The sequence below is a fragment of the Pristiophorus japonicus genome, chromosome 10 (assembly GCF_044704955.1).
Source record: "Pristiophorus japonicus isolate sPriJap1 chromosome 10, sPriJap1.hap1, whole genome shotgun sequence".
Lineage (NCBI taxonomy): Eukaryota > Metazoa > Chordata > Chondrichthyes > Pristiophoridae > Pristiophorus > Pristiophorus japonicus.
Genome location: NC_091986.1, coordinates 206,009,143 through 206,034,200, shown reverse-complemented (window position 1 = coordinate 206,034,200; position 25,058 = coordinate 206,009,143). Strand labels below are relative to the sequence as shown.

The following is a 25,058-nucleotide window of genomic DNA, read 5'->3' as shown; positions in this document are numbered from 1 at the left end:
ACTTCAAAAGTACTTCATTGGCAGCAAAATTTCAAAATTCTCATCATTGTTTTCAAATCCCTCATGGCCTCGCCCCTCCCTATCTCTGTAATCTCCTCCAGCCCCACAACACCCCCCCCCCCCCCGAGATATCTGCGCTCTTCTAATTCTGCCCTCCTGAGCATCCCTGATTATAATCGCTCAACCATTGGTGGCTGTGTCTTCTGTTGCCTAAACCCTATGCTCTGGAATTCCCTCCCTAAACCTCTCTACCTCTCTCTCCTCCTTTAAGATGTTCCTTAAAACTTACTTCTTTAACCAAGCTTTTGGTCACCTGCCCTAATATCTCCTTTTGCGGCTCGGTGTCAAATTTTTGTCTTATAACACTCCTGTGAACTGCCTTGGGGCGTTTTACTGTGTCAAAGCTGCTATATAAATACAAGTTGTTGTTCTTGTAAAGTGCTTTAGGAAATCATGAGGTTGTGAAAGCTGCTATATAAATGCAAGTATTTTTTTTCATTGCAGGACTTGGAAATTTTGCTTACACGGCAATCTTCGAACCACGATTTACTGTGCAAAGTCCATTCAGTTCTCATCATACTTACTTAAGATTTATACATGGGTCCATGGTTTTAACTTCTGTCCCACGTAGACTAAAGTAGTTTCATTCAAATTTTCTAAAGTAGGAACAGACAATGTAAACATTCAGTACTCCCTGAAATAATATTACAACAAACATTTGTGCTCACAAACGGACACAGATGAGATTAAGAGTAATGCCTAACTGGGAGTGATTACAAGTCAATAACCTGAACACGACTTCAATTCATATTACAAACCACTTGAGCACAGCCAAATTAGTATATAACAGCAAAATGAGCCTTCCAGTCTTGAAGTAAGGTATTTAATATATATACTGTGAGCTTCATGGTGATAATTTTGCTCCATTTCTGGGAGGATAACGGCGGCTTAAATTGGATCAATAATCCATGATATCCATAATCGGGGAGCAGTGATTGTGATGGAATCACCCAATGTTCAGATGCTGCGGTGGTTCAGTGAGCTTTCAAGTGTCAGGTGTGGCTCAGTGAATATCACCTTGGCCTGTGAGCCAGAAGGTTGTGTGTTCAAGTCCCACTCCAGAGGCTTGAGCACAAAAAATCTAGGCTACCACTCCAGAACAATACTGGGGGAGTGCTGCACTGTCAGAGGTGCTGTCTTTCTTGCAGGGCTACGGAGAAAGGGTGGGGTAATAGGATGAGCTGAAGTGCTCATGCAGAGAACCGGCTCGGGCCGAATGGCCTCCTTCTGTGCTGCAATGATTCTGTCAGATGAGACATTAAACTGAAGCCCTGCCTGCTCTCTCAGGTGGACGTAAAAGATCCCATGGCATTATTTCAAAGAAGAGCAGGGAAGATATCCTCGGTGTCCTGGGCCAATATTTATCCCTCAATCAACATCACAAAAACAGATTATCTGGTCATTATCACAACGCTGTTTGTGGGAGCTGAGCACCTCGAGTCTGGTCACCGAGAGCATGCAGAAAACAAGCGCAGGAAGCGGAAGGAGTGTGCGGTAAACCAGACTCCCCACTCACCCTTTGCTCCAAAACTGTCTGCCCCACCTGTGACGGAGATTCTAAATCCCGTATTGCACTGTACAGTCATCTGAGAACTCACTCACTTTTGGAGTGGAAGCAACTCTTCCTCGATTTCGAGGGACTGCCTGTGATGATTACATAATCCAGGCTGGCACTTCAGTGCGTAACTGAGGAAGTTCAGAATTGTTAGATATCATCATCATCGACGGTCCCTTGTATCGAGGAGACTTGCTTCCACGCCAAAAAGGGCTGAGTTCACAGGTGTTTCAATGAAGGACCTAATATTCCAGGTCCCGAACTACATCGTGAAGGGTGGAAGATGCCTGTACGTGGATTTTTTTAACGTGGGGTGGCCGTTGCACACCAGCCACCACACGGGCTTGACAGAGCCAGGTCTTGATCCAGTGGCAAGGATTACCCAATCTGACTGGAGACCAGCTCTGCTGCACGGACCGAGCGCGTACACGTATCGCAGTGTGGGCTGGCCCGTGCTGCCCCTGGGCCCTCGCCTCTTCTAGGCCCCAGATTCACGCCTCTCCTGGGCCCCAGTCACTTCCCTCTACGGACTCTTGCCACTCCTTCGCCCCTCCTGCTGTGCCTGCCCACACTGCAATCAGCAACCCTGCAGTGGTATGTCGCCGCACGCTGCTCCCTCCAATGGCCCCGGCCTGCTGATGGTCTTGCAGGTCAGGACAGCACTGATTTCCGGGCCTGGCCGCCGCACACTGCTCCCTCTTTTGGTTGAGACATTAGACTAAGGCGCAATCTGCCTGCTGAGATGAACGTAAACGATCCCAAGGAACCTTTGAGGAAGAGCAGGAACATTCTCCTGGGGTTTTGACCAATATTCCTCCCTCAACCACTATCACCAAAACAGATTCACTGATCGTTTATCTAATTTGCTGCTTGTGAAACCTTGCTGTGAGCAAATGGAGAACTGCATTTGTCTACAAAACTACAGTGCCTATACTTCCAGAGAACTTCATTGCTTGCAATACAACATCCTGACCGCATGAAGTGCATTTTATAAATGGAAGTTCTTAATTTGCTTAGGTTTAGCAACATTTTAAACAGAGCAAAAATGAAAAAGCTTCCTGTTGTATTCCTAACACAGAAGAGACTGCACACAGGGAGGTTAAAGTAACAGTGACCTCAGTCTTTATTAAGACACTCCAGAGTAAGGAACAGGCCTTAGGGGCCGGCTTATATACAGTGCTCCCAAGGGATGCTGGCATTACTAAAGGTGCCTACATACACTACAGTTTCCATATTTATATGCTTGCTTTGGAGGCAGTTCAGAGAAGATTCACTAGGTTGATTATTGAGATGAGGGGGTTGACTTATGAGGAAAGGTTGAATAGGTTGGGCCTCTACTCACTGGAATTCAGAAGATTAAGAGGAGATCTTATCGAAACGTACAAGATTATGAGGGGGCTTGATAAGGTGGATGCAGAGAGGATGTTTCCTCTGATAGGGGAGACTAGAACTAGAGGGCATAATCTTAGAATAAGGGGCCGCCCATTTAAAACTGAGATGAGGAGAAATTTCTTCTCTGAGGGTTGTAAATCAATGGAATTCGCTGCCTCAGAGAGCTGTGAAAGCTGGGACATTGAATAAATTTAAGACAGAGATAGACAGTTTCTTAAACGATAAGGGGATAAGGGGTTATGGGGGACAGGCAGGGAAGTGGACCCGAGTCCATGATCAGATCAGCCATGATCGTATTAAATGGCGGAGCAGGCTCAAGGGGCCATATAGCCTACTCCTGCTTCTATTTCTTATGTTCTTATGTTCTTACGTAGGAAGGACTGTTGGCCATGTCGGCCCACGGATGATGAGAGGTTGAAGACGTCCGGGGAGGAGGGCTTACTCCCCATGGGCTTACAGACATCAACACTCAGAGCTCCAGCTCTCTGAGGAACAGTGTGTGAGAAGGCTGCGCTTCCGAAAGGAAGTGCCGAAAGGAAGTGCCATCTCCTTAGGCAGACCCATGCCGGCACCACTCTGGAGGCAGCCTTCAATACTCCCCTCAACAGATATCCAAATTCATTGTGGTGTGCTGCATGTTGCAGGGGAAAAGCAGAGGAAGGGACTAATTGGATAGCTCTTTCAAAACACCAGCATCAGCACGATGGGCCGAATGTCCTCCTTCTGTGCTGTGTGATTCTAAGAGTTTTTACAAGGGAAATTCTACAGGGCTACATAGTTCTCCAATCACAGGAGGGAAGTGTTGTGTATCTGTAAAGCATGCACACCCATGTTCCGCCACCAGGGAGCGCAGGGTATGATACTTAAACGGTGTAGACCTGTGGTCCTTTATTTGCAGCTCCTGAGTGCTGACAACAAGCTGTGAGTTCCCTCTTATACTGGGTTACCTGCCGTATGCAGGCAATCCCTAGGTCTCCAGCAGCAGCACCCTCTGGTGTACCGGTAAGTTGTGTACAGTATAAGGGTACATTCAATGTGGCATAACAGTGTTACAGACATCACACAGTAAACAGGCATGCATACACAACAGAAACCAAAACTGTACGCAGTATTCCAATACCCTGTACAACTGTAGCAAGACTTCTCTGCTTTTATACTCCATTCCCTTTGCAAGAAAGGCCAAGATTGTGCAGTGAGGAAGCATTTCATCCTCGACTGCGGGGGACTGTCTAAGAAGAAGAAGAATAAAAGAATCATGTGACTAGGTCACATGACAAGTTCCTGTCGAGGCATCTTGTATATGTGTGTGTTTATGGAGTCGTGGAGAATATATGACAGTAGCACAAATTGACGGAGGAGACAGTGTGCTCATTTCGTCCAATGGGCAGGACTGAGACAGGGTTTTCCACCAATGAAAGAATATCCTTTTGAAATGTTATGGAGATAAAAGCACATTTTACTTCTAACATGTTAGGATGATCTTATTTTCGAAACCGATTCTGGGGACGCACAGGGTGGCAGCACAGCAAATAGCCAGGATGGAAAATATAAGCAGCGCAGCGTAGCGAGGCACGATTTATTAGCAGCCTGTATTTTAACAGTTGCACATAAACACTACAATTAAAAAACAAATTTGCACATAATTCATCATCATCATCGGCAGTCCGTCGGAATCGAGGAAGACTTGCTTCCACTCCTGAAGTGAGTTCCTTTGGTGGCTGAACAGTCCAATCGGAGAGCCACAGACTCTGTCACAGGTGGGACAGATAGTCGTTGAGGGAAAGGGAGGGTGGGACTGGTTTGCTGCACGCTCCTTCCGCTGCCTGCGCTTGGTTTCTGCATGCTCTCGACGATGAGGCTCGAGGTGCTCAGCGCCCTCCCGGATGCACTTCCTCCACTTAGGTGTCAGTGGTGATGTTGCACTTTTTCAGGGAGGCTTTGAGGGTGTCCTTGTAACGTTTCCTCTGTCCACTTTTGGCTCGTTTGCCATGAAGGAGCTCCACAAGGAGCACTTGCTTAGGGAGACTCGTGTCTGACATGCAAACTATGTGGCCTGCCCAGCCAAGCTGATCAATACTGGGGATGTTAGCCTGGACGAAGACACTGATGTTGGTGCGCCTGTCCTCCCAGGGGATTTGTAGGATCTTGCAGAGACATATAATTACCACAGATGTGATGTCAGACACCCACTTCCCCCCAGTGACTGAGGTCACACCTGACCCCACCCCGTTAGGTAGAGAGAGCCGGCGGGTGACTGGGGGGGGAAGAGAATGAGAGTCTGGTTCTTGTGGCGGGAGGGGAGAAAGAGTCTTTATTTTTGGGGGAGCGGTGGTGGGGGGGAGAAAGAGAGCCTGGTTGTTGGGGGGGGCGGGGAGGGGGGAAAGAGAGCCTGGTTGTTGAGGGAGGGGGGTGAGAGTCCGGTTGTTGGCAGGGTGGAGGGGGGGCAGAAAAGAGAGTCTGGTTATTGAGGGAGGGGGGGGGTGAGAGTGTGAGAAAATTTGGTTGCGTAGACCACCTGAGAGATTGAATCTATAAAAACAATAAGACCTTGGGGGAGGATGATGTCATGTATCTAACACTACTGTACACAACTGTATCTTACCATGCTATACATGACTATAACTAGATATGACCTGTAACCACAAGCATACCTTACCACCAGGGGTGCACTTGCAGGAGACACTGCATACCTGTCCCACACAGGTATATAAAGGCAGGTCTCAGGCAAGTGTGGCATTGGAGAGCAGTGAAATAAAGGTGCAGGTCCTGAGTGACCTTGACTTCAGCATGTGCCTCGTGTGAGTTTGTACTGCAGGGACAGGACTTTACAGTGGCGACGAGTTACGGGATCACAGAATCCACAGAATGGCGACCAATGGCTCAGATGAAAAATACAATGCTGGAGATAATTGGGAGGACTTTATAGAAAGGCTCCAGCAAAGCTTTGTAACCAAAGACTGGTTAGGCGACAAGAAGGCAGACAAGAGAAGAGCCCATCTCTTGACCAGCTGTGGCTCGAAAACATACGCCTGAATGAAGGACCTGCTGGCACCCGAGAAACAAGCAAGCAAGTCGTTTGAAGAGTTGAGCACACTGGTAAGAGACCACCTGAAGCCAGCGAGCAGCCTACACATGGCCAGACACAGGTTCTACAACTACAGACGCTGTGTGGGCCAGAGCATACCCGACTTTGTGGCGGAACTTCGGAGGCTGGCTAATTTATGTGAGTTCTCCGATGAACTAAGAAGAGAAATACTGAGAGACTTTTTTATTGAAGGAATAAGCCACGCAGGCATATTCCGAAAGCTCATAGAGACCAAGAACTTGACCCTAGAGGCAGCAGCACTGGTCGCACAGACATTCTTGGCAGGAGAAGAAGAAACGAGGTTGATCTATAATGCAGGTACGACAACTAACGAAACATCGGAACAAGGGGTACACAGCGTGAAACAAGCCGCTACCCCCACACATAGACAAAGGCAGGAGAGCAGGCCCTCAACAGCAGGCAGTGGCACCAGAAGCCATCAAGGGCCACATGAATGGCCGTTCACATCTCATCAACCCAAAATGCGAGCAATCAACTACAAACTGAGAGAAGCTCAAGAGAAATCAGCCAGACGCAGCTCATCCTTCGGAAACAATAGAAGCGGCCTGTGCTGGAGATGTGGGGGAGGGCACTCATCACAGGGGTGTCGATTTCAGCATGCCGTTTGCAGAAACTGCAAGTATACAGTGCATCTGGCCCGCATGTGCAGAAAAACAGCAGCTCGGCTGGTATACGAATCGGAAGGGTCGGAAAGCAGACCAGAAGGCGGTGTGGACAGTGCCCAGGACACCGAGGTACAGTGGGTCAACACGATCAATGGCCACTGTTCTTACAACAAGACGCCTCCAATAATGATGAGGGTCCTACTCAACGGGATATGCGTCAACATGGAACTGGATACGGGAGCGAGTCAATCTCTCATGAGCGTTCAACAATTTGAACAGCTGTGGCCGCACAAAAGCAACAGGCCAAAACTCACAAGAGTCGACACAAACTAAGGACCTATACCAAAGAAATCGTCCCAGTCCTTGGCAGCGCCATGCTCTCAGTCACACACAAAGGGACGGTGAACCGACTTCCCCTGTGGATTGTCCCCGGAGATCTCCCAGCACTGTTGGGGAGAAGCTGGCTGGCAAAACTAAATTGGAAATGGGATGATGTTCACACCATGTCGTCAGAGGAACGGACCTCCTGCTCAGCAGTTCTAAGTCGATTTGAACATCTCTTTCAGTCGGGTGTGGGCACCTTCAAAGGGGCTAAAGTTAAAATCTACATCACACAGGATGCTAGACCGGTCCATCACAAGGCTAGAGCTGTGCCCTATGTGATGATGGAAAAGACTGAACATGAACTGGACAGGCTTCTGTGGGAAGGCATTATCTCACCCATGGAATTTAGCGACTGGGCAAGTCCCATCGTCCCAGTCATGAAGCCTGATGGATCCGTACGAATCTGTGGGGATTACAAGTCTACCATAAACAGAGTCTCCCTACAGGACCAATACCTGCTGCCCAAAGCGGAGGACTTATTTGCCACATTGGCTGGAAGAAATCTTTTCTTGAAACTAGATCTCACATCTGCGTATATGACGCAAGAACTGACCTACTGATCCAAGCTACTCACCACCATCAACACACATTGAGGCCTTTTCATGTACAATCGATGCCCATTCGGCATCAGGTCGGCAGCTGCTATATTCCGGCGCAACATGGAGAGTCTGCTCAAGTCCATCCCGGGGACGGTTGAGTTTCAAGACGACATACTCATCACGGGCAGGGACACCGACTCCCATCTCCGCAATTTGGAGGAAGTATTAAAGCAGTTGGATCGGGTAGGCCTAAGAGTTAAGAAATCCAAGTGTCTGTTTCTCGCGCCCGAGGTTGAATTTTTGGGCAGAAGGATTGCCGCTGATGGAATCCGCCCAACAGAATCCAAAACCGAAGCAATTTGTCTCGCACCCAGGCCCCGGAATGTCTCGGAACTGCACGCCTTTCTCGGGCTACTTAATTACTTTGGGAACTTTATGCAGAACTTAAGCACGCTGCTGGAGCCTCTCCACGTGCTCCTCAGAAAGAGGTGCGATTGGTTTTGGGGGTACGCCCAGGAACGCGCCTTCAATAAGGCACGCAACCTTCTATGTTCCAACAGTGTTTTGGCTTTTTTTGATCCAGGTAAAAACTAGTTCTTACATGTGATGCGTCAGCGTACGGAGTCGGGTGCTTTTTACAGCATGTCAATAGTGCGGGTAAATTACAACCCATTGGTTATGCCTCCAGGTCACTTTCGCGGGCGGAGCGCGGGTACAGTATGGTGGAGAAGGAGGCGCTCACGTGCGTGTACCGTGTCATAAAGATGCACCAATACCTTTTTGGGGCCAAGTTCGCGTTAGAAACCGACCACAGGCCCCTCACGTCCCTGCTATCCGAGAGCAAGGCAATAAACGCCAATGCCTCGGCGCGCATTCAACGGTGGGCACTCATACTGGCGTCTTACAATTACACCATAAGGCACAGACCAGGCACAGACAACTGTGCCAACGCGCTTAGCAGGCTACCCCCTGGTGACCACAGAAGGGTCTGACGAACAGGATTGTGAGATAGTCGTGGCAATCAATGCCTTTGAGTCCACAGGTTCGCCCATGATGGCTCGCCAAATCAGAGCCTGGATGACCAGCGACCCCACGTTATCCTTAGTCAAAAGATGTGTCTTAACCGGTAACTGGGCAGAGGCTCGTGATACCTGCCCCGAGGAGATCAAACCTTTCCATAGGCGCATGCATGAACTATCACTACAGGCAGACTGCCTGATGTGGGGCAGCCGAGTAATTATGCCTCTGCGAGGCAGAGAGGCGTTTGTCCGGGAGCTCCACCGCGAGCACCTGGGGATCGTTCTCATGAAGGCCATAGCCAGATCCCACGTTTGGAGGCCTGGCATTTACGCGGACTTGGAGCTCTGCGTCTGACGGTGCACCATCTGTGCCCAACTCAGTGATGCCCCCAGGGAGGCCCCCCTAAGCCCCTGGCCGCGGGTGCATGTAGACTATGCGGGCCCATTCATGGGCAAAATGTTCCTTGTATTCGTCGATGCATTTTCAAAGTGGATCGAATTTTAACCTCGAGCACCACCTCCACCACTGTGGAGAGCCTTAGAACCATGTTTGCAATGCACGGCATTCCTGACATATTGACCAGCGCAGAATTCCAAGATTTTGAGTGATTTTATGAGTGACCACGGCATAATTCACGTTAAGACGGCGCCGTTCAAGCCGGCCTCCAATGGCCAGGCGGAGCGAGCAGTGCAGATCATTAAACAAGGCATGCTCAAAATCCAAGGTCCCAGGCTGCAGAGCCGCCTGTCGCGACTGCTGCTGGCATACAGATCTCGTCCGCATTCGCTGACTGGGGATCCCCCCGCGCAACTATTGATGAAACGGACCTTAAAGACAAGGCTCTCGTTAATCCTCCCAGACATGCATGAAATCGTTGCGGCAAAGCCAGGAAGCTAACTGATTACCATGACTGAAATTCGAGGGGGAGGTGGAATGAGATAGGGGACAAAGTATTTGTGCTAAACTATGGCAGGGGTCCCAAATGGCTTGCAGGGACAGTAACAGGCAAGGAAGGAAACAGATACTGGTGGTACAAATGGACAATGGCCAAACCTGCCGGAGGCATGTAGACCAAGTAAAAAGTAGATTCACCAACAACACTGCTGAACCAGAGGCAGACTACAATGTGGAACTCACACCACACCTGGTGGACAGACAGAGGGAACAACCTGAGGAAAGGGCAATCTCAACAGACAGCCCAGGCGAGATATAAACAATCACACTGAACGAAACAGACAGCCCAGGCGAGATACCAGCAATCACACCGAAAGAAAAACAGGCACCAAGGCAAACAACTGAACCACAACTAAGACGCTCCACGCAAGAGCGTAGACCACCTGAGGGACTGAATCTATAAAGACAATAAGACTTTGGGGGAGGGTGATGTCATGTATCTCACACTACTGTACACAACTGTATCTTACCATGCTATACATGACTGTAACTAGATATGACCTGTAACCACAAGCATACATTACCACCAGCGGTGCACTTGCAGGAGACACTGCATACCTGCTCCACACAGGTATATAAAGGCAGGTCTCAGGCAAATGTGGCATTGGAGAGCTGTGAAATAAAGGTGCATGTCCTGAGTGACCTTGACTTCAGCATGTGCCTCGTGTGAGTCTGTACTGCAGGGACAGGACTTTACAGAGGGAAAGAGAGCCTGTTTGTTGGGGGAGGGAGGGAAGAGAGCCTGGCTGCTGGGGGGAGGGGGAGGGAAAAGAGAGCCTGGTTGTTGGCAGGGTGGGGGAGGGGGGGAGACAGGCTGGTTGTTGGGGAGGGGGGGGCGGGGAAGAGACAGCCTGGTTGTTGGGGGGGAGGGAAAGAGAGCCTGGTTGTTGGCGGGGGGAGGGGAAGACAGGCTGGTTGTTGGGGGGGGCGGGGAAGAGAGAGCCTGGTTGTTGGGGGGGGGTGAAAGAGAGCCTGGTTGTTGGAAGGGGGGGTGAAAGAGAGCCTGGTTGTTGGAAGGGGGGCGGTGAAAGAGAGCCCGGTTGAAGGAAGGAGGGTGGGGGGGAAAGAGAGCAGAGAGCCTGGTTGTTGGCGGGGGGGGGGGGGGGGCGGGGAAAGTCAGGCTGGTTGTTGGGGGAGGGGGAGACAGGCTGGTTGTTGGAGGTCGGGGGGGGAAGGGAGAGCCTGGTTGTTGTGGGGGGAGGGAAAGAGAGCCTGGTTGTTGGGAGGGGGGGAAAAAAGAGCCTGGTTAATGGTGGGTGCAGGGGAAGAGAGCTTGTTTGGGGCAGGGGAGAGAGCTTGGGGGGAGAGTGTGCTTGGGGGCAGGTTAGAGAGTCTGGGGAAGAGAGAGACTGGGAGAGAGCATATGAGGGAGAGAGCGAGCTTGTGAGGGGGGGCTGTGGGGAGAGCTTGTGGCGGGGGGAGAGAGACAGAGAGAGACTGGGGAGTCTGGAACTCGGTGCATGTGTTACAAGGGACATCTTTGGGGTGGATGAAATCCAGAAGTCACGACTGTCACTATTCACTTCATACCCAATAAACGGGCGGGCGGGGGCGGGGGGGTGTGTGGGGGTAAGGGACTTCAGCTGTGGGAGGGAGCACATGTGCTGGAGTAAGGGTCTTCAGCTGGCGGAAGCAGCACTTGCGGCTGGAACTTGGTGGATTTGGGGGAGATCTATCCTCTGTGGCTTCTGAAGTCAAAATGGATCGAGTTACAAATTGGAAAGTCACTCAGAAGTTGGGCTGGATGGTTCCAGTTACACATTCCAGAGGAACTTCAGGGTGTGGCATATCCTCCACGGAGACCAATCAGCAGTAGGTCATGTGAAAATGGGCAGCCAATCAGAGAAACGACTGTCTTTCAGTTAGTACAAATAGACGCATCCATATTTATCCCTCAATCAACATAACAAAAAAAGCAGATTATCTGGTCATTTTCACATTGCTGTTTGTGGGAGCTTGCTGTGCGCAAATTGGCTGCCGCGTTTCTCACATTAGAACAGTGACAACACTGCAAAAAGCGCTTTGAGACATCCGGTGGTCGTGAAAGACGCTATATAAATCAAAGTCTTGCTTTCTTTTTCCTATAATAGGTCATATTAGCATCTGCACAGAAACGTGGAGCCTCGAACAACAAACTAAATACACGTGTCAGCTTTGCAACAAGTAATAAAAACTGTTTGGACTGCATCTGGTCACCACGGGGAGTCTTTTCGTAAAACATTGCAAATGAGCAGAGTGAAACAATTGTGAGAGAGCAAGAAAAAAAACAGGACACTTCCACCAGCACCAACCATACACGATGCAAGGGGACTGTTCTGTGCAAAACGCGCAATTCCATTTTCCTTCCACGGTGAAAAAATAAACAATTTTTGGGCGGGTGTGGGGGGCGGGGAGGACTGGAGACAAAGAACAAGACTTTTCTGAAGGGCAACCATTCATCTTCAAAAGAACAATTCACTTATATTTCCAAGATTTCCATTCCGGGGCTAATTACAATCCAACTCCAGTTTAGTTTATTCAAGTTTATTTCTTTTTAATTCTATCTTGAGGTGTATGCATTGCTGGCAAGGCCAGCATTGATTGCCCATCCCTAATTGCCCCGAGAAGGTGGTGGTGTACCTTTCTCTTGAACCGTTACAGTCCGTGCGGTATTCTTTGGCTTGTTAGGCCACTTCACAGAGCAGTTAAGTGTCAACCATGTTGGTGTGGGAGTGGTGTCACATATAGGCCAGACTAGATAAGTAAACTGATACTTTATTCGTTCATGGGACGTGGGCGTCTCTGGCAAGGCTGGCATTTATTGCCCATCCCTGATTTCCCTTGAGAAGGTGGTGGTGAGCCGCCTTCTTGAACCGCAGAGGGGCAGTTAAGAGTCAACCACGGTACTGTGGGTCTGGAATCACATATAGGCCAGACTGGGTAAGGACGGCAGATTTCCTTCCACTAAAGGAAATTAGTGAACCCAGATGGGTTTTTATAACAATCTGATAGTTTCATGGTCACCAGGACTGATACTAGTTTGTTATTCCAGATTCCAGAGGAAGAGAGTGTAAAAAGATCAGGACCTCAATTCTGGCACCAAGCTTATGGTTTACAGGGCTGTAGTGATACCCGCCCTCCTGTATGGCTCAAAGACATGGACTATATACAATAGACACCTCAAAGCACTGGAGAAATACCACCAATGCTGCCTCCACAAGATCCTGCAAATCCATTCGGAGGACAGACGCACCAATGTCAGTGTTCTCGATCAGGCCACCATCCCCAGCATCGAAGCACTGACCACACTCGACCAGCTCTGTTGGGCAGGCCACATCGTCTGCATGCCGGACACGATACTCCCAAAGCAAGCACTATATTCGGAACTCCTACACGGCAGGCGAGCCCCGAGGTGGGGAGAGGAAACGTTTCAAGGACACCCTCAAAGCCTTCTTGATAAAATGCAACATTCCCACCGTTGCCTGGGAATCCCTGGCCAAAGACCACTCTAAGTGGAGGAAGTGTATCCGGGCGGGCGCTGATCACCTTGAGCCTCATCGTCGAGAGCATGCAGAAAACAAGCGCAGGCAGCGGAAGGAGTGTGCGGCAAACCAGACACCCCACCCACCCTTTCCTTCAACCACTCTCTGTCCCACCTGTGACAGAGACTGTAATTCCCATATTGGACTGTTCAGTCACCTGAGAACTCACTTTTGGAGTGGAAGCAAGTCTTTCTTGATTTCGAGAAACTGCCTATGATGATGATTCCAGATTTATTTAATTAGATGAATTTAAATTCCCCAGCTGTCGTGGTGGGATTTGAACTTATCTCTCCAGATCATTAGTCCAGGCCTCTGGATTACTGGTCCAGTAACGTAACTACTATGCTATCGTACCCGATGTAATATAATGCAATTAAAATTATAAAACTTACTTTTACGACCTGCATGGCAATCTCATCTGTAGAATAGCTTTTAAGCAATTCTCTGGTTTGCTGTTTGATTAAACATAAGAACATAAGAAATAGGAGCAGGAGTAGGCCATACGGTCCCTCGAGCCTGCTCCACCATTTAATACGATCATGGCTGATCTGATCATGGATTCCGGTCCACCTCCCTGCCCGCTCCCCATAACCCCTTCTTCCCTCATTGGTTAAGAAACTGTCTATTTCAGTCTTAAATTTATTCAATGACCCAGCTTCCACAGCTCTCTGAGACAGCAAATTCCACAGATTTACAATCCTCTGAGAGAAGAAATTCCTCCTCATCTCAGTTTTAAATGGGTGGCCCCTTATTCTAATATTATGCCCCCTAGTTCTCGTCTCCCTTATCAGTGTACAGTTTACAGAATCAGGGCAGGAGAGATTGAAACAAGAGGGTAACATTTGCTAATGCAGTTCGGGAGTGTTTAAACTAATATGCCAGGGGGATGGGAACCTATGCAGCGAGACAGGGAGAAGTAACATGGAGTCAGAAACAGATGGTAGAAAGGTAAAAAGCAATAGTGGAAGGCCGAGTAAACAAAGGCAAGAAACAAAAAGGGCCACACTACATCATAATTCTAAAAGAACAAAGGTGTTAAAAAAACAAGCCTGAAAGCTTTGTGTCTTAATGCAAGGAGTATCTGTAATAAGATGGTTGAATTAACTGTGCAAATAGATGTTAACAGATATGATGTGACTGGGATTACAGAGACGTGGCTCCAGGATGTTCAGGGCTGGGAACTCAACATCCAAGGGTATTCAACATTCAGGAAGGATAGAATAAAAGGAAAAGGAGGTGGGGTAGCATTGCTGGTTAAAGAGGAGATTAATGCAATAGTTAGGAAGGACATTAGCTTGGTTGATGTGGAATCTATATGGGTTTTGCTACAGAAAACCAAAGGGCAAAAAACGTTAGTTGGAATTGTGTACAGACCTCCAAACAGTAGTAGTGATGTTGGGGCGGGCAACAAACAGGAAATTAGGGGTGCGTGCAATAAAGGTGCACATGGGTAACTTTAAGATGCATATAGATTGGGTTAACCAAACTGGAAGCAATATGATGAAGGAGGATTTCCTGGAATGCATAAGGGATGGTTTTCTAGACCAATATGTCGAGGAACCAACTAGGGGGGAGGCCATCTTAGACTGGGTGTTGTGTAATGAGAGAGGGTTAATTAGCAATCTCGTTGTGTGAGGCCCATTGGAGAAGAGTGACCCTAATATGGTGGAATTCTACATTAGGATGGAGAATGAAACAGTTAATTCAGAGACTATGGTCCAGAACTTAAAGAAGGGTAACTTTGAAGGTATGAGGCGTGAATTGGCTAGGATAGATTGGCGAATGATACTGAAGGGGTTGACAGTGAGTGGGCAATGGCAGACATTTAGAGACCGCATGGATGAACTTACAACAATTGTACATCCCTGTCTGGCGTAAAAATAAAAAAAGGAAGGTGGCCCAACTGTGGCTATCAAGGGAAATCAGGGATAGTATTAAAGCCAAGGAAGTGGCATACAAATTGGCCAGAAATAGCAGCGAACCTGGGGACTGGGAGAAATTTAGAACTCAGCAGAGGAGGACAAAGGGTTTGATTAGGTCAGGGAAAATAGAGTGCGAGAGGAAGCTTGCAGGGAACATTAAGACGGACTACAAAAGCTTCTATAGATATGTAAAGAGAAAACGGTTAGTAAAGACAAACGTAGGTCCACTGCAGTCAGAATCAGGGGAAGTCATAACGGGGAACAAACAAATGGCAGACGAATTGAATAAGTACTTTGGTTCGGTATTCACTAAGGAGGTCACAAACAACCTTCCGGATATAAAAGTGGTCAGAGGGTCTTGTAAGAAGGAGGAACTGAGGGAAATCCTTATTAGTCGGGAAATTATGTTGGGGAAATTAATGGGATTGAAGGCCGATAAATCCCCAGGGCCTGATGGACTGCATCCCAGAGTACTTAAGGAGGTGGCCTTGGAAATAGCGGATGCATTGACAGTCATTTTCCAACATTCCATAGACTCTGGATCAGTTCCTATCGAGTGGAGGGTAGCCAAGGTAACCCCACTTTTTAAAAAAGGAGGGAGAGAGAAAACAGGGAATTATAGACCGGTCAGCCTGACATCGGTAGTGGGTAAAATGATGGAATCAATTATTAAGGATGTCATAGCAGCACATTTGGAAAATGGTGACATGATAGGTCCAAGTCAGCATGGATTTGTGAAAGGGAAATCATGCTTGACAAATCTTCTGGAATTTTTTGAGGATGCTTCCAGTAGAGTGGACAAGGGAGAACCAGTTGATGTGGTGTATTTTGACTTTCAGAAGGCTTTCGACAAGGTCCCACATAAGAGATTAATGTGCAAAGTTAAAGCACATGGGATTGGGGGTAGTGTGCTGACGTGGAGTGAGAACTGGTTGGCAGACAGGAAGCAAAGAGTAGGAGTAAATGGGTACTTTTCAGAATGGCAGGCAGTGACTAGTGGGGTACCGCAAGGTTCTGTGCTGGGGCCCCAGCTGTTTACATTGTACATTAATGATTTAGACGAAGGGATTAAATGTAGTATCTCCAAATTTGCGGATGACACTAAGTTGGGTGGCAGTGTGAGCTGCGAAGAAGATGCTATGAGGCTGCAGAGTGATTTGGATAGGCTAGGTGAGTGGGCAAATGCATGGCAGATGATGTATAATGTGGATAAATGTGAGGTTATCCACTTTGGTGGTAAAAACAGAGAGACAGACTATTATCTGAATGGCGACAGATTAGGAAAAGGGGAGGTGCAATGAGACCTGGGTGTCATGGTACATCAGTCATTGAAGGTTGGGGCATGCAGGTACAGCATGCGGTTAAGAAAGCAAATGGCATGTTGGCCTTCATAGTGAGAGGATTTGAGTACAGGGGCAGGGAGGTGTTACTACAGTTGTACAGGGCCTTGGTGAGGCCACACCTGGAGTATTGTGTACAGTTTTGGTCTCCTAATTTGAGGAAGGACATTCTTGCTATTGAGGGAGTGCAACGAAGGTTCACCAGACTGATTCCCGGGAAGGCGGACTGACATATCAAGAAAGACTGGATCAACTTGGCTTGTATTCACTGGAGTTCAGAAGAATGAGAGGGGATCTCATAGAAACGTTTAAAATTCTGACGGATTTAGACAGGTTAGATGCAGGAAGAATGTTCCCAATGTTGGGGAAGTCCAGAACCAGTGTCACAGTCTAAGGATAAGGGGTAAGCCATTTAGGACCGAGATGAGGAGAAACTTCTTCACCCAGAGAGTGGTGAACCTGTGGAATTCTCTACCACAGAAAGTTGTTGAGGCCAATTCACTAAATACATTCAAAAAGGAGTTAGATGTAGTCCTTACTTCTAAGGGGATCAAGGGGTATGGCGAGAATGCAGGAACAGGGTCCTGAAGTTGCATGTTCAGCCATGAACTCATTGAATGGCGGTGCAGGCTCGAAGGGCTGAATGGCCTATGTCTATGTTTCTATGAAAAGGTGGAATTTTAAAAAATATGTTTGATCTCTCCACATCCTCTGTTGTCTTGGAATATATTTGCATCTGCTTTTCAAACTACTTTACCTGTGAAACAGTGACTACACATGAAGCAAACCATTTTGGGAGGCTCGGAGGATATATAAGTTGCAATCTAAACATAAAGGGGGTGAAATTCAGTAACCCTCAAAAACAGGCGATGTGCGATCCACCCGGGCCTACTGAGAGGAGTTCACGTCAAATTCGTGCTGCCTGCTACTTTAAATGAATGTCGTGCACAGTTGACAGGCTGTGTGTGCGCCCAACAGGGGGCCAAAGTTCCAGACGTTCTCAGCCTTTACCTCAAGCTAGCCTGTGTCCCTTAAACGCAGTCTGCACCTCTTAAAGGTGAGCTGTCTTCTGGTGATCATAAAAATGTTAAACACGCTTCAGCACTAACCCAAATGGCTCCACAGGCCAGGAAAAGGGCACTCAAAGAAGTTTCAAAGGCTGAATGACAGTGAACATTGCCAGTTCACCGTCATCGGGACCACAAATTCCGGGCCATTATAATGTTGTCAGTAAGCCGACAGACTACTATTATCTCATTCAGCAAAGGCATCTGTATACATGTTGGCTGAATGTGTTATTTAAGAAAGGATATACTTGCATTGGACGCTGTTCAGAGAAGGTTCACTAGGTTAATTGCGGAGATGAGGGGGTTGACTTCTGAGGTTAGGTTGAGCAGGTTGGGCCTATACACATTGGAGTTCAGAAGGATGAGAGGTGATCTTATCGAAACATATAAGATAATGAGGGGGCTCGACAAGATAGGTGCAGAGAGGATATTTCCACTCATAGGGGAAACTAAAACTGGGGGACATAGTCGCAGAATAAGGGGCCACCCATTTAAAACTGGAATGAGAAGAAATTTCTTCTCTCAGAGGGTTGTAAATCTGTGGAATTCTCTGCCCGAGAGCTGTGGAAACTGGGTCATTGAATATATTTAAGATGGAGATAGACAGATTTTTGAGCGATAAGGGAGTAAAGGGTGATGGGGAGCAGGCAGGGAAGTGGAGCTGCGTCCATGATCAGATCAGCCACGATCTTATTAAATGGCGGAGCAGGCTCAGGGGGTCAAATGGCCGACTCCTGCTCCTATTTCTTATGTTCTTATGTTATACTCACTAAGTATTACCTCCTTGTGACTTGTAATTACTTATCTTTTTATATATATAATACCTTGTTTTGGGCATCAAATGGATGTAGAGAACTCTTTTCATCTATTCCAAAAGATTCCTTCTCATATGGCACAAGAGTGCAAGTAGTCTCCATCACTGCTATCATTTCTATGATTTAATTGATTTTACGGTTCAAATTAAAGTTGGGTGGACAGGCTAGGGTTCTAGAGGGAAGAGCTTTTATGAGTTGAATACTTTTGGTCGGCAGCTGCAAGGACTATATTGCATGGCGGTGTATTGGAGCCAAGTGAAGGGGTGATGATAACGGGCAGCATTTTAAAAATGTTTTTTGTAAAGCATTTTCAGATGCAGTAATCTAGTTTCTGTAAAGTGCTGTGACCTGTTACAGATTGAATAAAGTCACTAATGAGGAAGGAAGGAAGGAGAGAAAGAGGAAAGAAAGCAAGAGAGAGAGAAAGGAAGAAAGACTTGCATTTATATAGCACCTTTCATGTCCTCAGGATGTCCCAAAGTGCTAACCTTTCAACTGGAGCTAACCTAATCCCATTTCCTTTCCCCATATGATTTGGCATTCATTACTTTTCAAATATTTATCCAATTTCCTTCTAAGTAATATTATAATGCCTATCTCAATAGCCACTGAATGAACAACGTGGATGTCGGAAGTGGCGGTTGGCCATTCCGACCTCCGCTCCTCACCCATTCCGACCGCCACACCCCTCCGCCCCACGCCGCTCCTGACCTCCGCACCTTGCCACTGTCGACCTCCGCCCCTCGCCGCTTCCGGCCTCCAATTACCCTCATAGGAGAGTCCTAACTCCCAAAGGCCTGTTTCACTCGCCGATATAGAGAACCCGTCACATCTATTCCAAAAGATTCCTTCCATCTTCAAATGTGACACCAACAAAAATCTTGCTTAAATGGCAAAATAAATTAAAACAGTAAACAAGTATATTGACAGTTGTTATATTAACCTCATAAGGAAGATGATTCATAACATCAATGGCAAAGCTGAATTTCTAATTAATATTATATATACATAGTTGTTTTTTTCCTCACCGACTACAGGAAGAGTCTAGTTAACTAATTCTCTCTCGAAAAAAACCAGGAACGGTCACTTGCAGCCCACAGCACAGAGTGCAGTTTGGAAGCAAAGCAGCAGGAACAGGAAGTAAGAAAGTCACCAAAGCTGTGGAATAGCAGCAACTACCCAGCTAAGGCTTCTTGGAGCAGTAAATCAGCTTCTCCATCCCCAGCTCTTAACTTGTTATCCCAAGGGAGCTGTTTTTTTTCCACCAGGGCTGACCTTGGCAATAGAACTGAAAGAATACACGCTTTATATCGGAACATTCCACGCGGCAGCTTGGTACGTCCATAATTAAAAAGTCAAAAGGAAAGGTTATGATGGAGGAAGCCAGTTTACTCAAGTGCACCGAATCAGCTTGTTCAGCCCTGGAAATAATGTACACAGAGTTCTGGTTGAAAATTATCACCCATTTTCATGTATAGCATCACCCACCTATTTAAAAAAAAGAGTTGCCTATAATTTAAAAAAAGGCAAATACTGAGAACCTAAATTAAAAGTCAGCTGCTGAGGGGGGGGGCGGGCTATGTGTTTCAACTGGTCTTTGTTCTTGCTGTGTAGTGTTAAATGGGGTTCTGATCACAAATTTGATAGACACACAAACACACTCACTCACACACACAGAAAAACACACTCACAGACACACTCACACACTCACAGACACTCACTCACACACACACACACTCAGACACTCACTCACACAGACACTCACTCACACTCAGACACACACTCACTCACATACTAACTCATACACACAGACACATACTCACTCACCCACACACACACTCACTCACACACATACTCGGACACACAGACACTCACTCACACACTAACTCACACAGACACACACAGACACTCACACAGACACACACACAGTCACAGACACTCAGACACTCACATAGTAACTCACACACAGACACTCAGACATTCACATACTAACTCACACACACACTCAGACACACACACAGACACTCACATACTAACACACACACTCAGACACACACACACTACCTAACACTGCTCGATGTTGCCAGTCTGCAGGAGAAAGGACGGACTGTGCAGTGCAGTTCCCTCCCAAAGCTCTGTGCAGCCGTTGGCCGGGTGAAAGCCAGTGGGCGAGCACTGAGCCGGCTTTGTTCGGCATTTTCCTATTCCAGTAACTTCACCTTTGGAGCACTGTCAGCTGTAACTGACCGCAGCAAAACTACTTTTGAAAAAAGTGCTCAATCTGCGTGCATTGCTCCAGAAACTGCTTTATAGACAGACATGCAGTGGATAATGTTCTTCCCACCTTTAATCTTTCGAGATTCAAAAAATGTGCTTACCTCTGGGGAACATTCAACGGATCCGGGATCCGGAAATCACTTGCTGGCAATGAGCTGTTGAACAAAATGTTCAGGGGAGGAGGAAACAGACTGAATCAAGCGCATGACAGAGTTTGGCGACTTTCACCACAAGGCTTGGCGAATAGAGTGAGGTGAAGAAATTTAGGTCACCTTCTGTATAGACTGTGGTGCAGGAGGATTTATACAGGGGCGGGTTTACTATGTGTGTCTATCTCCTGCATACCTGCAGCTCGGGTGGGCAGTGCCCCAGGCTGGCGCCTCCTCAAAGCTCTCGCCCATTGGGCAGCACCCTCGTTCAAGGGTTCAAGTCCCTGAACTTGAGCACATCAATCTAGGCTGACGCTCCCATTGCACTGCTGAGGGAGTGCTGCACTGTCGGAGGTGCCGTCTTTCAGATGAGACGTAAAACCGAGGGCCCCCGTCTGCTCTCTCAGTGGACGTAAAAGATCCCGTGGTCACTATTTCAAAGAACTGCAGGGGAGTTATCCCCGGTGTCCTGGGGCCAATATTTATCCCTCAATCAACGTAACAAAAACAGATGATCTGGTCATTGTCACATTGCTGTTTGTTGGAGCTTGCTGTGCACAAATTGGCTGCTGCGTTTCCCACATTACAACAGTGACTACACTCCAAAAGTATTTCATTGGCTGAAAAGTGCTTTGAGACGTGCGGTGGTTGTTAAAGGTGCTATAGAAATAGAAACATAGAAAATAGGTGCAAGACTAGGCCATTCGGCCCTTCGAGCCTGCACCTCCATTCAATATGATCATGGCTGATCATTTTTGCAACTTTAGTACCCCATTCCTGCTTTCTCTCCATACCCCTTGATCCCTTTAGCTGTACGGGCCACATCTAACGGCCTTTTGAACATATCTAACGAATTGGCCTCAACAACTTTCTGTGGTAGAGAATTCCACAGGTTCACAATTCTCTGGGTGAAGAAGTTTCTCCTCATCTCAGTCCTAAATGGCTTACCCTTACACTTAGACTGTGACCACTGGTTCTGGACTTCCCCAACATTGGGAACATTCTTCCTGCATCTAACCTGTCCAATCCCGTCAGAATTTTCTATGTTTCTATGAGATCACCTCTCATTCTCCTAAATTTCAGTGAATCTAAGCCGAGTTGATCCAGTCTTTCTTCATATGTCAGTCCTGCCATCCTGGGAATCAGTCTGGTGAACCTTTGCTGCACTCCCTCAATAGCAAGAATGTCCTTCCTCAGATTAGGAGACCAAATCTGTACACAATATTCAACGTGTGGCCTCACCAAGGCCCTGTACAATTGCAGTAAGACCTCCTTGCTCCTATACTCAAATCCTCTCACTATGAAGGACAACATGCCATTTGCCTTCTTCACCGCCTGCTGTACCTGCATGCCAACTTTCAATGACTGATATAGCATGACACCCAGGTCTTGTTGCATCTCCCCTTTTCCTAATCTGTCACCATTCAGATAATATTCTGCCTTCCTGTTTTTGCCACCAAAGTGGATAACCTCACATTTATCTACATTATACTGCATCTGCCATGCATTTGCCCACTCACCTAACCTGTCCAAGTCACCCTGCAGCCTCTTAGCATCCTCCTCACAGCTCACACTGCCACCCAGCTTAGTGTCATCTGCAAACTTGGCGATATTACATTCAATTCCTTTGTCTAAATCATTAATGTATATTGTAAATAGCTGGGGTCCCAGCACTGAACCTTGCGGTACCCCACTAGTCACTGCCTGCCATTCTGAAAAGGACCCGTTTATTCCTACTCTTTGCTTCCTGTCTGCCAGCCAGTTCTCTATCCACATCAATACATTACCCCCAATACCATTTGCTTTAATTTTGCACACTAATCTCTTGTGTGGGACCTTGTCAAAAGCCTTTTGAAAGTCCAAATGCACCACATCTACTGGTTCTCCCTTGTCCACTCTACTAGTTACAACCTCAAAAATTTCTAGAAGATTTGTCGAGCATGATTTCCCTTTCATAAATCCATGCTGACTTGGACCGATTCTGTCACTGCTTTCCAAATGCGCTGCTATTACATCTTTAATAATTGATTCCAACATGTTCCCCACTACCGATGTCAGGCTAACTGGTCTATAATTCCCTGTTTTCTCTCTCCCTCCTTTTTTTAAAAATGGGGTTACATTAGCTACCCTCCAATCCATAGGAACTGATCCAGAGTCTATAGAATGTTGGAAAATGACCACCAATGCATCCACTATTTCTAGGGCCACTTCCTTAAGTATTCTGGGATGCAGACTATCAGGCCCTGGCCTTCAATCCCATCAATTTCCCTAACACAATTTCCTGACTAATAAGGATTTCCTTCAGTTCCTTCTTCTCGCTACACCCTCAGTCTCCTATTATTTCCAAAAGGTTTGTTGTGTGTTCCTTAGTGAAGAGAGAACCAAAGTATTTGTTCAATTGGTCTGCTATTTCTTTATTCCCCATTATAAATGCACCTGATTCTGACTGCAAAGGACCTACATTTGTCTTCACTAACCTTTTTCTCTTCACATATCTATAGAAGCTTTTGCAGTCAGTTTTTATGTTCCCTGCAAGCTACTCTGATACTCTGTTTGCCCCCTCCTAACTAAACCCTGTGTCCTCCTCTGCTGAATTCTAAATTTCTCCCAGTCCTCAGGTTTGCTGCTTTTTCTTGCCAATTTATATGCCTCTTCCTTGCATTTAACACTATCCCTAATTTCCCTTGTTAGCCACAGTTGAGCCACCTTCCCCGTTTTATTTTTATGCCAGACAGGGATATACAATTGTTGAAGTTCATCCATGTGATCGTTAAATGTCTGCCATTGCCTATCCACTGTCAACCTTTTAAGTATCATTCACAAGTCTATCCTAGCCAATTCACGTCTCATACCATCGAAGTTACCTTTCTTTAAGTTCAGGACCCCAGTCTCTTAAGTAACTCTGTCACTCTTAATGAAGAATTCTACCATATTATGCTTACTCTTCCCCAAGGAGCCTCGCACAACAAGATTGCTAATCAATCCTCTCTCATTACACAACACCCAGTCAATGATGGCCAGCTCGCTAGTTGGTTCCTCAACGTATTTTTCTAGAAAACCATCCCTAATACACTCCAGGGAATCCTCCTCCACCGTATTGCTACCAGTTTGGTTAGCCCAATCTATATGCAGATTAAAGTCACCCATGATAACTGCTGTACCTTTATTGCACACATCCCTAATTTCCTGTTTGATGCCATCCCCAACCTTACTACTGCTGTTTGGTGGTCTGTACACAACTCCCAATAGTGTTTTCTGCCCTTTGGTGTTCCGCAGCTCTACCCATACAGATTCTACATCATCCATGCTAATGTCCTTCCTTACTATTGTGTTAATTTCCTCTTTAACCAGTAATGCTACCCCACCTCCTTTTCCTTTCTGTCTATCCTTCCTGAATATTGAATACCCCAAATGTTGAGTTCCCAGCCTTGGTCGCCCTGGAGCCATGTCTCCGTAATGCCAATTACATCATATCTGTTAACAGCTATCTGCGCAGTTAATTCATCCACCTTATTACAAATGCTCCTCGTATTGAGACACAGAGCCTTCAGACTTGTTTTTTTTAGCACCCTTTGTCCTTTTAGAATTATGTTGTAATGTGGCCCTTATTGATTTTTGCCTTTGATTTCTCTGCCCTCCACTTTTCCTTATCTCCTTTCTACCTTTTGCTTCTGCTTCCATTTTACTTCCCTCTGTCTCCCTGCATAGATTCCCATCCCCCTGCCATATTAGTTTAACTCCTCCCCAACAGCACTGGCAAACACTCCCCCGAGGACATCGGTTCCAGTCCTGCCCAGGAGCAGACCATCCGGTTTGTACTGGTCCCACCTCCCCCAGAACCGGTTCCAATGTCCCAGGAATTTGAATCCTCCCTCTTGCACCATTCCTCAAGCCACATATTCATCTTAACTATCCTGCTATTTCTATTCTGACTAGCACGTGGCACTGGTAGCAATCCTGACTTTGAGGTCCTACTTTTTAATTTAACTCCTAGCTCCCTAAATTCAGCTTGTAGGATCTCATCCAGTTTTTTATTTATATCGTTGGTACCTATATGCACCATGACAAATGCAAGTCTTTCTTTTCCTACCTGCAACTTAGGTGGGCAGCTGGTGAGACAGGATGGTAAGTGGGTACTCATTTCTCTCAGGGTCATCAAGGGATGCCAGGTTATCCTTTCCTTCAACCACTGTCTGTCCCACCTGTGACAGAGACTGTAATTCCAGAATTGGACTGTTCAGTCACCTCATTTTTAGAGTGGAAGCAAGTCTTCCTCGATTTTGAGGGACTGCCTATATTGATGACTCATTTGTATTTTCCTTCATCGACAGCAGTCGCAATTAAATGAGATA

General features: G+C 47.0%; 1 protein-coding gene across 1 annotated transcript in view; it reads right to left on the bottom strand.

Moving 5' to 3' along the window:
- Nucleotides 1-20,713, bottom strand: part of LOC139274666 (arylsulfatase H-like) — a 66,167-nt gene extending 45,454 nt beyond the window's left edge. Inside the window, exons 1-2 of the mRNA XM_070891343.1 lie at nucleotides 20,659-20,713; nucleotides 585-656 (exon numbers count right to left, since the gene is read on the bottom strand). Of these exons, the coding sequence (XP_070747444.1) occupies nucleotides 585-607 (23 nt within the window). The 5' untranslated portion in view covers nucleotides 608-656; nucleotides 20,659-20,713. The remainder of the gene's footprint in view (nucleotides 1-584; nucleotides 657-20,658) is intronic.
- Nucleotides 20,714-25,058: the final 4,345 nt, after the last annotated feature.